Raw genomic sequence first — 13,969 nt, 5'->3', positions numbered from 1 at the left:
GCTTTGTAACTCACTTTTTCTTGATTTACATTTGTTGGTTTTATCTGTTTTAGGCTGGCCAGCTTGAATTCGATCCTGCCCTTGCCAAAATCTTATCTACAGAATCTTTTCAACTGCTCCCTTTCTGTAATCTTGTTCTTATAATTTCACATTTGCTGTACATTCAAAGACCGAGGCCAAATACCAGGCACTATCTTCAGAGGGTGCTTGTTTAATTTTCTTTCTCCAACTTCAAAGTAAGAGGAATTGTGTGTCAATGTGAATTACAAAGCACAAAGCTCAGGAGTCTTCACTCGTCTAAGAACTGTGAGACTACAGGTTTGATCCTGCAGTTCTCACTTGGGCTTCTCTGCATTTGGATTATTTCATTCTTTTGCCTCCGGTACTGTGTCTTGATTTATTGTATTTTTTTACACTTACCTTTATTTTCTGTCCAGTTTATTTTCAGGTCGGTTCCCATCCCTCCCCCTGCCCACTTCCACTGTTTTTCTCACCTGCACTCCTCGCTCCCAGCCTGCCCGCATCCCTGTCAGCCGCTCCACCCTCCCAGCGCTATTCATGGAGGCTGCTGCGCGGCAGCGTTAAAGGCAAGCCTGTCTGTGCCCATCAGCACCTGCATCGCCCCAGCGTTAAGAACCCTGGCTCTACTGTCGTTACTCCAGAGGTGAGATCCTCATGCTCAACATCCAACAATTTGTGCTGACACTCCTCTCCGCCCTCCACCAGGGGTGTGGAATTTAACAAAATATCTACTTGTCCATGAGACAGGTTGCTTCTTAAATCTACCTGTACTGTGAAAAAAATCTACTTGTCCCTTTGGTGCCATGTAGTGTGGCGACAAATTATGGCCGCAATCTCATTATGTACGAGCTCTGATAATAGCCTCTTTGATTATGCCAGGGCTACTACTATAGTAGGGCTTGAATACATGCAATTTCAATTCCTAGTATAGCAATTTCCTTATTTGGCCACCTTTCCGCAGATCTACATACTGGGCCTGGAGGAAGCAGTAAGCAATGGTTCCAGGGCTGGAATGCGTTTGAGTCTGCAAACCTACTAACCTGCATCTTTTAAGGATTTCCACCAGCTTTTCTCTAACCTTTTCCCATAACGAGAAAGGATGGAAATGTACTCCTGACAGTGGCAGAAGCACAAGTTCTTCCAGGTTTGGGGAAAAAAGTGGTTGGAGGGAAAGTGAACTAGTAAACGCTCAATAGATTTTCACATGAGCAAATCTACACATGCATATTTGCTCGTGTTAAAATACAGTTCACAAATATTTTCTAGGAATATGGTTTCCTGGTCAACTTCTGTAAGTTCTTGTGAATTCAAGAAAGCCACTAACTCAAAGACATATACCATGGGTGCACTTTTGTGACTTTCTTTAAGAATTGGGTCCCTGATTAGATCTGGCATTAACAAAGACATTTTTGTTTTTATTACACTTCTATTTTTCTCTCCATCGGCTGGCTTTACTGTGAGTGATCTCATTCTGCTCTTAAACAAGGAGCATATTGGCGCACACAGTCATTTTGTTCTGTGCGAGGAACTACTGTGGCAATCAGTGGTGTAACAAAACTGGAGGGGGTCCCCTGCAAAGAACATGGAGGCCCCCCACCTCCCAATCAGGACTCACTCAGGGCAGGTGCTGTGCTGAGGGAGCCCGCTGGGCCTTTCTTACAGCACTGGTTGTAATGTGTGCTTTTTGAGACCAAAATCTTTTTTCTTCCCCCCTTTGCCAGTGTTTGTTACAATTGTGAGAGCCAGGCAGCTCCCACAACAATAAAGTGTTTCAAAAGCAATGTCAAAACAAGGCACGCATTGACAAAACCAAAAGAGACACATTTTTTTTTTTTATTTATTTTTTTTTTTTTAAATCGGTTGACTTTGCCAGTGCTTGTTTAATTTCATGCTTCCCATAATCTTGTTGAAAATGGTTACTTGGAATGACCACTCCATGGTACACTTCACCGCCGCATCAGTCCACCACAACCCAGCCAGGACAGACCTGCACTTCCCATCGAAGCTGAGGCAAAGTTTCCGAAACCCAATGGTGTGATGCTCTCAACACCCACCGCACAGACATTACAACAGACATGGACACAGCTACCAGAAACTTCACAACATGGATCTCAAACAGTGTAGACACTGTCGCCCCCACCAAACCGGGCAAGCCCAACAACCATGGCAAGCAAACCAGCCGGTATTCACAAGGATTTAAAACTGCCAAATGTAAGTGCAAGCATCTCGAAAAAAGATGGGGCTCCTCAAAGGACACCAACAACCGATCTGCTTTCAAAAACAAACTCAACAAATGCATCAGTAACGCCAGGAAATAAGCCCTAGCCATCCGCATTCAAAGCCAGTTCCAACCACAGCAAAAAGCTTTTCAAGATCAAGAATTTTCCAACCCATCAACATCAGAGAACTGCACCACCCATACACAGAACCTATGTAACTCCCTCACCAACTTCAAACACGTTAAAATAGCCAGTTTCTATACAAACGTTGCTCCTCATACACCCGCCGCAGACACCATCAATTTTCTCTGCCCCTCAGACACCAACAACTCCCTGGGTCCCCCAATCACCTCCACCAACTGGAAACCTATTACCAGGCAGGACACTGCGACCTAATGACAGCCATCCACTCTGGATCACCCATGGACCCCTCCCCTTACAACATGTTCAACCTAGGCCTTAGCATCATCGCCAGCATACTCACCAACATTCTCAATTCCTCTATAAGCTCAGCCACCTACCAGGAAGGCTGGAAACATACAAGAGTCAAACCACTACTCAAAAAAACAGCTGCTGATCCCAACCAACCCAAAAACTACCAGGCGATCTCAATGCTCCCATTCCCAGAAAAAGTACTAGAGAAAACTATAAACCAACAGCCTATCTAGAAAACAATGATCTCCTGGATACTTCACAATATGGCTTCTGCTTTAAATACAGCACAGAATCTGCTCTTGTCGTAGCCATGGATGTCATCAGACTCTTCAAAAACCAAGTAAACTCGGCTGCCCTCATCCTACTCGACCTCTCTGCAGCCTCTGACAAAGTCTTCCATCACACACTGCTCACAAGGTCCTCACCCAATCAGAATCAGGGGAAAAGCCGTGAAATGGATCACCTCTTTTCTCTCAGGACAACCTCAGAGTGTCCACCTCCCGCCCTTCACTTTGAAACCCAAGGGTCCCAACTGTGGCGTTCCCCCAAGGATCATCACTCAGCCCCACCCTCTTCAACACCTCCATGACCCCTCTGGCCAATGTCATCAGAAACCATGGACTCAATATAATCGCCTATGCAGACAACATACAGCTCATCCTCTCTAAAAAAAATACCTCCACGACAAAATCTGACAATCACAACTGCATTAACAGCATCGCAAAATAGATGAAGGTCAGATGCCTCAAATTCAGAACCGACAAGTCGGAAGTACTATTGTTCGGTAACATCACCTCACTTTGGGACAACTTTTGGTGGGCAGCAGAGCTGTGACCCTCTCCCACCCCCACAAACCACACCAGAAACCTAGGTATCATCACAGACAACAAATTCAACATGAATCGCCAGGTCAATGCGATCTCCACTTGTTTCCTCACCCTCTACATGATCCGCAAAAACTTCAAATGGCTCACTAAACAAGATGCTCTGTCACACAAGCTCTTATAACCAGTCACCTAGACTACGACAATGCACTCTATGCTGGACTCACCAAAGCACTAAAAAATCTACAAATCATCCAAAACTAGCTGCCAGACTCATCCTAGACCTTCCGAAAGGGAAACTACACATTTTCAAAAGGAAGAAAAAAAAAACACAAAGTAAAAGGCTGGTTTTAACGCCTAGTGCAACAGTCTTTTTAGTTTTCTCTTCCCCTGACCTACTTTTTGGATTCCCTCACTAGCACCCAGCAAAGGGCCACTGATCCCGCCATAGCCCTTCTCTCACATTCAATTCATCTGTTTGAAAGTGTTGGTAAAGGACGGCTTTACAAATCCACCCAGCTATCCACATAAAATACAGATCTGTTCTATGCAGACATAGTAACCCTCTGTGCTACTTTATGTGAAGTCAAAACTGCCACTAGACAAATTCTCTCTCTCAGGAACATTAATCACAAGAGAGATCTTGAAATTTTTATTGCTGCCTAAAAGTTGAATGCACATGGAACTCTGAAACAGGTGCTTTTAAATCGTAAGTTATGCTAAACACTGTCTACCACCTGGGGTCAGTGCTCCCCTCCAGATAAGCACCCAGTGCAGCTGCACCGGTCACACTGCCCTAAACCCGACCCTGAATGTAGGGAGGGGGGTCGACCCCCTATAAAGGAAGGGGGCATATATATTGATCTTGACATCAAAGGTAGATTTGTGGCTTTAGGGAATTACTTTTATATTGCCAAATGCCCAGCAGGTCCCCCAACAATAAAGTTTTGTGTAAGTAATGATAAGTTTGCAGTGATATCAGGTATGTGGCCAGGTGAAATAACACTGTGTTCTTTTTTTTGTTGCTTTTTTAAGGTCTTTAGGGAAGCTGCTTATTTACTAAAAAAAGATATGGCATGGTCACTTTCTCTTTATTTAAGGTTGCACACATCACACATGCATACACCCACAGACTGTTTTAAAACAACAAATCTGCCTTCTACGTAGAACAGTGTTTTAGAAGGACGGTTTTAGCCAGTAGCAGAGACGACATCTCAGTGGATGACTGCTGCCCAGGCCCTAACTCAGGTTACATAGGACAGCTGTGAGGCAGGATCAGAGACTGAGACAGCATCTGAGAGGAAAATTGAGCAGACTCTGGAAGTTTTCGGTCAGTATGCTGAGCCCCATTAGACGACTAATCTTTCAGCGATTCTTAGGGACACAATGAGGGCAGCCGTGCTGTCCCTTCGCAATCTATGCAGCAGGGTGACCGTAGCAGGTTACACCAAACAAGAGAGCAGGTACATGCAGCGGCAAGCACAGATGGAGTGCTCACTTGGGAGTTCCCAATTTAGTTTTGCCCCAAATTCCACCTTTCACTGGGGACAGTGGATGCAAAGTTGATACGGCCAACTTTTTGCCAATTGACTATGTCCGTCTCATTTTGGATGCTGACTTCCTTGAGCAAGCTGTGCAGCAAATAAATTTGAGAAAGAACAATTTCTGAGGGAGAATGGAGGCACTCTGGGGCCTCGTTTTAGGGCATACCATGTGACTTCCACTTCGCTTAAAAAGTTAAAGATATTTTTAGGCCACCTGCTCAAAATGGGGTCAGTGCAGTAACCAACCCTGCAGTCCTACTGGTCAACTTGCACAGTCTGGGTAATGCCCATCTTCGCACTGTGCATGAGCAGGGATTGTTTTTTGCTATTGCAGCGCAAGCTGCATTTCAATGACAATTCTCCTGCTTTGCCCCAGGACCATCCAGACCATGACAGGATGTTCAAAATTTGGCCTGTCGTGAAATATTTGTCTGTCAGGTTTCCAGAGAGTTATACTCCTCGAAAGCATACAGCCATTGATGATTCCTTGAAGCTGTAAGAAAGGGTGTCTGCTTATCAGGCAGTACATTGTGAGCAAAAGAGCTTGCTACAGCATCAAGCTGTACAAGCTCTACTGGCTGCATGTACAGTTTGAGAGTGTATACAGGGAAGGACTCAACTCAAAACCCTGTAGGTTGCCCTCCAACGCTAGGAGTCACAGGAAAGACTGTATAGGAGTTTGTCCAACCACTCCTTCATAAAGGTTGTATAACCTTTATGTGTACAATTTCTATACGTGGTAGAGCTGTTCAGTGAGCTGTACAAAGCTGGCCCTGTGGCTTACGGTAGAGTTTGCTGTCACTGCAAAGGATTCCTGCAGAGGCTTGTTTGTATGAAGCTCCAGAAATCCCAGAGCACTGTGTTGCATTCCCACAAACAGCATGCAGTCAAGCTCTTGGGTAGGCATGATTTACGTGCCCACTACAATTCATGATGAGAGCACTTACCCCATCAGGGTGTGGTGTTAGATGGCAGAACTTCACAATCCCTCATGTATACCTGATAACATGAGCGGAGTGGATGAGAAGAGTCTTAAAATTTGCACCTGGTATAAGAAACTGTTTACCCACCTGACCCAGATGGCAACATACAATGTGCATGTTGTTTATCGTACGAAAACCTCAAGAAGACGCGTGTCTTTCCTTGACTTTCAGTTGTCTGTCATTGAAAGTCTTACTACTGCAGAGGCAGCAGACTACACTTCTGGGGGACATGGCAAGGCGGCAGGAGCAACACTTTGCTGACCGCATTCCTGAAACACTTAAAAAGGCTAGACCATGTTGTTGTAAAGTCTGCTCTAAGCAGAGAAAGAGGCAGGAGAATCATGTTTACTGTCCCCGGTGCAGATTTCAGCCAGCCATGTGTTTTCCTACTTGCTTTACGTTGTATCATATAAAAGTGAAGTACTGGAAAATGTACTGATGTGAAGCTGCTGTTAGGTAAACCTTTTAATGGTTATGCATGGGTACCTATCTTCCATAGGCCACTACTTAACTAGGTGAGCAGCCGCTGAATTTTTGTTCCTTTACTTGAGGAAAGCATGGACTTCCTTAATGGCCTGCTCAACACTTATCTGCCGTCAGAACGTCGTATGTGTTCTGTTCGCTGATTGATAAGCACATTAAAGTCCCCACGCTACACATAATGGTGGACAGAACATATGCCATGTTGTGAGAGAGTACCCTGTGTGGTAAAATATTAAATGACTGACTACATTTTGAAGTGTTTTTTAGGGAACTTAGGTATACTATACAGGGATCACCCCGATTGCCTACAAGAACCAAAGTAAGTGTAATACCATGAGAGTTATTCATCAAAATTCCTACTTGCTTTGAAAGTGTGCAGGCTCAATTAGTAACTTGTATTCTAACCAATGTTAATGAAAAGGGGTACAGGACTCAATATCTTGTATGATGATTGTTTTTACATCTTTCTAGTATATAGTGTTTGGCACAATGCCAACACTGCAGATAGTGATTTCCGATATAATTTGCTTGATTGCTGCTGAGGGGTTGCACTTTACAAGGCTATGGCTGGAAACATACCTTGCTGTGAAAAGAAGAAATGGAAAGAAGTATATAACTTGACCTCCCTAGACAACACCTCCAGAATCTGCTGCAGAATGTTCAGTGCATCTAAACTGTAACTTGGTCTTTAGTATTTCACAAGCACAGGAAATATCAAGGAGTAATGCAACGCCTGAATTACCAGTGTTTATTTTTGTCTTTTTTTACAGGTACTAACTTTACCTGTTGGAAGGAGACCCCAAAGTGGCTTGTATGATTTGACAATGGAAAGCACAAGTATCTCACTTCTGCTGCAGACATAGAGGAGTCTGTAATTACTGACAACTGGGGGGAATCTTCGGGCTAACATTATTGCAATTTTTGGTTCATTCCGTTTTTGGGGCTGATAAAAAGCAAATCTCAACAGGCTGCCCTAATGTATTAAATCACTCCCCAAGTGAATTGAGGTCGTTATTATTCACAACAATAACTGGATGAGAGAGGGGCACATTTTTAGTATCTAAATCTAGTAGAACAGATTAGTCATGGACTACTGTGAACTATTCGTGTGTTCCTCCACCACCATCTCTTCTAGGTCATGCAACACAAGTCACTTTCAAACTGCAGAGTTTAGTGCATGGGCAAGCAGGTGGAAATTGTAATCTGAGTCAGTTTGGGCGTCAGACAAAGTATTATACAATGCACTCTTTCTTACTCCAGCAAGCCTTTTTTTTACTTTGGAGTAGGCAAAGTATGATCACTTCATTTGCTATTTACTGTTGTGCAATTCGAGTACAAAGCCTGCTGCAATACTAAAAGCCTAGCATGATTGCTGCTTACATGGCCTCGCACCACTGGCAATTAGAATGTGGTGATTTGGATTTACATCCCTGCAGAGTTGCTTTGGGCAGCTACTCATCTTAAGCGTGGTGTGAAACGAATGAGCAGGTTTGTAACTTAGCTAAGCATGGGGTGCAGCAATTTGATTTTGCCAGCCAAAAGGATTTTTTTGTTAATATAATTTTAGGAAATCTAGTTGCCAGGACTCAAATATTTTACAACTAAGACGACCTCCAGCTGATCAGCAAAGCTCAGGGGTTCTCGATCCACTTTGACACAAACGCAGAGGAAGTGCTCCTAGATGCTACAACTAAGGTTAAGTCATCCAATTACCTCTCGGACACAATATCTAGATTTATTAGCAAATAGCTTAACAACGTCTAATCTAATGGACTAATCTTGTGAACTCCTCGCTTAAACGAGGTGTTTCCCCCGACAATTTACAAATTTTAAAATCAGTCAAGGCTCTCCACTCCTTAAAAAAAAAAAAACACAATCTGAATAATTTAGGGAAGGTAATAGCTTTGTAGCTGCTTATCCTTCTTCTCACGCAGTGACATCTTACTGATATTGGGAGCCCTGGGCCAAACATATTTTCTGGGCCCCTATTCCGAGCAGCTTTGAATTTATGATGCAATGATCAGTTTTGTCATGCCCTCTTTGGCCAGGGCACTAAAACTACACAGGCAGACTTCTTCAAATTTCAAATGTGTTCCATCTAATATTCAAGGATGCTGATGTGCAGTTTAAATATTGTAATGTAGCAGCAGCTAATTAATACTATTGCAAATAATCCCTTCGACCCATTGTCATTTCTTATATGTGGGGTCCTGTTTTGATCTAAAATGAACAGTTTTTCAGAAATTGTGTGGTGTTGGAAAACAGACACAACATTTCTCTGCAAAAAGTATGTAATAGACTCCCACACATTACCCCTATGAAACATAAATTAAAGGAAAATGGAATGGAGAAAAAAAATCTGTATTTAAAAATCATTAAAGGTCATCAGAACTGTGTGGAGAACAGAGCTGAATCTATTTGTGGTTCCCTGAAAGTCTAGGGCCCTGGGACAGAGCCCAGTTTGCCCATGCCTTAAAATGTCTCTTTCTTCACATTCAAACCACCTCCTAATACCTTTCAACTGTGACTCGGTTAAGCTCATTGTGTGTAAACAGCACTGCTAAAATTAACTTCACATCCTTGAAACTCATGCCTATTTCCACTACTCCATCTCCATCTGATACAGTCCACTACCTTGTCTTGAATAACATCTTGAAGGAACGAATAGACATTGAGGGGGTCGTCCTTCACTAGATCTCCTCATGCCAGCCAAATCTCTCTCCAGTAGTTAGATTTCGTAGCTCTTTTGCCAGCAAAGTCCGCCTATGCCTAGGGGTGCCCTCAACATTTACCTGAAATCACTCAGAGATGCTTGGCAACTATCAGTACTATCAGTATGCACATAATGCCTAGATTCACCAGAACGGCATCCTCCTATTATTCTTCAATACTTTGGCCAAAGTTCACAATTGGTTGGAAAACCACAATCACAAAATTATCACAACTAAAAAATAAAAAAAAGTTTTGCTAATCTCACAGGAGAATTATAATGTACCGCTCCAATAGTATATGAAAGCCTTCTCTCCACTGGATTGTAAATCAGCTATTGTGGAGTCCTCTGCATCTCTTGGTTTTATTATCAATATCCAGCTGAACCTTTAGAGGCATATCTACTTTATGGACAAAAACGTTTGCACTTGACTAACCAGTGCCCAGTCCACCACACTACCCCAAACTACTACACCATGGCACTGAGACCAAGGCAGCAAACCCAACACTCATCCAAAAGCGGCCATCTGGAGCTGCACAGCTTACTCAAGGGCCATCTAGCAACCTGATGTCACTCTAAGGGAGAGTCATGCACACTTCAGGAGCCAGAAAACTTTCTTTCACATTCAACTGAAGCCATACCAATTTGCCTTTACGACCAGGGAACTATCCCTGGCCCACCCTAAGTTATAAATGAATGCATCAAATGGAAGGAGTGCTATATTTTAAATGGCCACGCCATCAGAGATCTGCAGACAGAAGTAGAGCAAGAAGTCAATAAAAAGCGGGGATACTGAAATAATGTGATTTTGCGGCTGCTACGTTTTCAATATACATCTGGATTTGCCGCATCTGTCCCATAATGCAGCCTCTACTGTAAAGTTCACCAACAAAAATTCTAGCTGACAAGGATCAAAAGTTATTAAATTATCTGAAACACATTGCTGCGGGGGGGGGGGCGGGGGGGGGAGACCCTAGGAGAAGATTAATGGGTCACCTTTCACTTGCTTATTTCTGTATATGGATGTCAACGCGGTACTGATAAAGTAGAACCTTTGCCCAGATAGTGTTAAAGTGCAAAAATTCCAAAATAATAAGATAATACTAACGCTAAATGTACTACATAATTTGTCTTTGTTACCGCTTGGCAACCTTGCCACATAATTTGGTCCACCGGTCCTAATTGCAGCGGTCCTGATATAAGTGAACTCCCCTGTACAGGTGTAAAGCCAAGAGTAGATCGTATATCTGGGGAGTCTTGCGATTCGTGAGGGGGATGAGTATTAATAGGGACAATTTGGGCGTTTCTTGGAAACTTTCAGTGAGTGTTCCGTCCTTGCTGTGCATATGGAGCGGTCTCTAAATGAAGGTTGTCCAGTGGGACTGGAAGCTAGAGTTGTGCCTGTTTTCTACCGGCATGACCAGCACTTTAATGGAGGGAAGAAAAAAAAAAAATCACAAATAGCCTGCATTTTCCCCATCACCAGCACATACTTCAAACAGCATGTGAAAAAAAAATACTTTGAAACATGTCTAGAGCTTCAGTAATGATCCCTGACAAGTAAACAAAAAAATAAATGTGATGTTTTGAATTAATTTAAAATATTTTATTTCGTGTTCTCTTTAAGTATCACGTCCGTGCCTGTGTAGACTCTCAAAACATGAACAAATGTCGATATTTTACTTTTGGAAAGGTGGCAACCCTGGTGGTTGGACCTCTCTTGCCTGCGGTCTGGGAGTTGTAATTAGAGTGCTGCTTCCATACTCACAGCGCCATCTCAGCCTCCATCTCCTTGAGCTTCTCCTCGCCGCTTTTGGTCGCCATGGCTGCTCCTGGACCGAGGGCCGCAGCCGAACCCTTACCGAAACCACCGGTCACAGACAGGTACCAACACCAGGCGCAGAGCCGCACGTCACCGCTCTACGCCGCACAATGATGACGTATACCGGTCCCTGCGTTGACACAACGATCAAACCGGAAGCTGGTGAGAGGGCAACGACATAGAAGAGGGACAAAACATTAGAGTCGGGAGGAGCACGCGAGGCGTTCTAAAGTGTGTTACTCATTGGTGACGGTTTTATTGCCATTTGTAGCAGAGTAGACGCCTGAATACAACTGCTAAGTTTTAGAGTCCAATTGTGTTTCATTTGCATATATATAGCTTTGACTACTACTGACGAGGCGTTGAAGCGCATATAGATATATATCTATATATTTAAATATATAGATATCTATCTGTTTATCTATATATAAGACAAAAAATTGCGTAAACAACTTACCTTACCTTGTGGCAGTGCTGGAGTTGGCAATCAGTTCTTCAGAATCGGAGCACAGATAGCTGATTAGCACGAGTTCGACGTTTGAGGAGGTACTATTATGTGACGTTTTAGGAGCTATTATGTGAGGTACCCTGGTTACCTGTGTCTAGGTAACAAGATGCCCCAAGTTCTGGAGTTCCAGAATTTGACGGGAAAGAAGGGAGCGGAGGGGTGAGAGTTGGAAGAGTTACCTGTGGTGGAAGGGTGCCACAGGCTTGCTCTCCACAAAAGTTTTGACTAACCTCATTGAACGTCTCATCTTTACAAATTGATTACAAGGATGGGGTTGATTTTCATCATTAGCTTCGTCCGTGTTGCATTATATAATAATATCTTGTATGGTCAGGTGTAGAAAAGAGTGACTTCCAATTTGTAATCATATAAGTTTATTCTCAACAGCACAGCACGACCACTTGCATAACAGGCCATCAACCGACTATAGAATTCCTTTCAGGACATTCCATGGAATGCAGAATTGTATACACAGTCAAAACATTACAAAGGCATGGGCCAGTATGGAAATAGAAAACAAATATATCACATCTTTTCCCCGTAAATGAAAAGAAAACAATAATAGAAAATATAATAAAAACTATGTAAAATAATATATCAAAACATAGAATATTAAGGAACAAATAAAAAGCAAAAAGGATCATTTTACTAATTCTAAGAAATCTTGTGGAAGGCTGTCTGAACCTGCCTGAACCTTTAACTCTAGACGCTACAGTCTCTTCTGTTATTTCATTCTCTTTTGACAGATTTCTTGAGATATTTTGCAAATCTTCTATATCATTATTTATTCTGGTCAGAACTTCTGGATTCGTTTTTTTTTTTATTAATCCTCACAACACCTTCCCCATTTTCATTTTCTTCCTGATTTCCAACATTTGCATGCAAAGGTCCTGTTTAGTTGGCAACTTTTCCTACATTCAAAATTTTACCATCCTGTGTCACCACAATATTTGTACATTTTTTTACTACTTTCATGGCTTTGCCAAACTTAGATGAGCACTTCTTTATCAGCCCTGGTTTACAACTTCTAACCCAATCCCCTACTTTAATCTGATGACTTTTAGCCTTCCATTTGGCATCATACCATTCTTTGATTTTACTTTGCCTCCTTCTCACCCTTTCTGCTATTTCATGTGCATTAGGTTTCCTTTCCCTCTTATTAGACTTAATTTAGAACCACCAAGGGCATAACTGCGAAGCTACATCCCTACCCTTAAACAATTTAAATGGACTAACTTCTGTGGTGATATGCGGACTTATACGGTACATCCATAGTTTTTTCCTCAAGGAATTCTTCCAATCACCCACTTCCTTGCATGCCTCAGTGATGTAACCTTTTAATACACGATTACATCTCTCAACCTGACCATTCTCATGTGGTTCATAAACCGTTGTGGTCACATGCTTGATTCCACAATGTTTAAGAAATGATTCCATCTCTGAAGATTTCAATTGTACCTCATTATCAGTTATTAATATGCAGGGGCAACCTTCTCTGGTAAATATTTCTTTGAAAAAATCAATCATAACGTTAGTTGATGTTTGGGAGACCAATTTCACTTCCACCCATTTCGATCGATAATCAATAAGTACCAACGCAAACCTAGAATCAACTGGAAGATTGTTAAGTGGACCACAAATATAAGATGCCACCTTTTGCCAAGGAAACTCCGGCCACTCCACTGACTAAGAGGAGGAGTGTAAACTTTCAGCATCTTCTCGCTGCTACCACATACTTCACATTCCCTAACAGTCCTATCAATCATCCTGTCCATTCCAGGCCACCAAAAATAATTACGAATTAACCGCTTCATAGCTGACATCCCTGGATGCTCCTTATGAGCCAATTTGAGAATCCTCTCTTGTACATCATTGGGAGGAAAACACTTCCCACTCTTCCATAACAAATCCCCTTCAACAACTAACTCCCCTGCCACTTTGAACATATGTGAACATTCTGCCTCAATTTCCTTACGTTTAGGCCACCCCTCAACCACATTTTTCTGAAATATCATCAAATACGCCAGACACTAAGGGCCTGATTACAACTTTGGAGGAGGTGTTAATCCGTCCCAAATGTGACGGATATACCACCAGCCGTATTACGAGTTCCATAGGATATAATGGACTCGTAATACGGCTGGTGGTATATCCGTCACTTTACCGTCACTTTTGGGACGGATTAACACCTCCTCCAAAGTTGTAATCCGGCCCTAAATCTTTGATGGTGACCCCCACATCATCTTCTCTCACTGAGTTTTCCTCATTATATTGGCAAGGTAACCTGGATAAAAAATCAGCAGTCATATTTTTCTTTCCTGGTACAAATTCAATATTGAAAGTGTATTCTTGTAATCTCGAAGTACGTCTAGCAATACGTGCTGTGGAAATCCATCCCCCACCTGGAGATAAAATATTGA

The 13,969-nt window shown here is 42.5% G+C and overlaps 1 protein-coding gene across 2 annotated transcripts in view; it reads right to left on the bottom strand.

Annotated features, from left to right (window-relative positions):
- Positions 1-11,153, bottom strand: part of RBM42 (RNA binding motif protein 42) — a 118,177-nt gene extending 107,024 nt beyond the window's left edge. For both annotated transcript variants that reach the window (XM_069201149.1, XM_069201150.1), the window contains exon 1: positions 10,988-11,153. In XM_069201149.1, coding sequence (XP_069057250.1) covers positions 10,988-11,043 — 56 coding nt within the window. In that variant the 5' untranslated portion in view covers positions 11,044-11,153. The remainder of the gene's footprint in view (positions 1-10,987) is intronic.
- Positions 11,154-13,969: the final 2,816 nt, after the last annotated feature.

The sequence above is a fragment of the Pleurodeles waltl genome, chromosome 7, assembly GCF_031143425.1.
Source record: "Pleurodeles waltl isolate 20211129_DDA chromosome 7, aPleWal1.hap1.20221129, whole genome shotgun sequence".
NCBI lineage: Eukaryota > Metazoa > Chordata > Amphibia > Caudata > Salamandridae > Pleurodeles > Pleurodeles waltl.
This window is presented reverse-complemented; position numbering and strand designations above follow the sequence as displayed.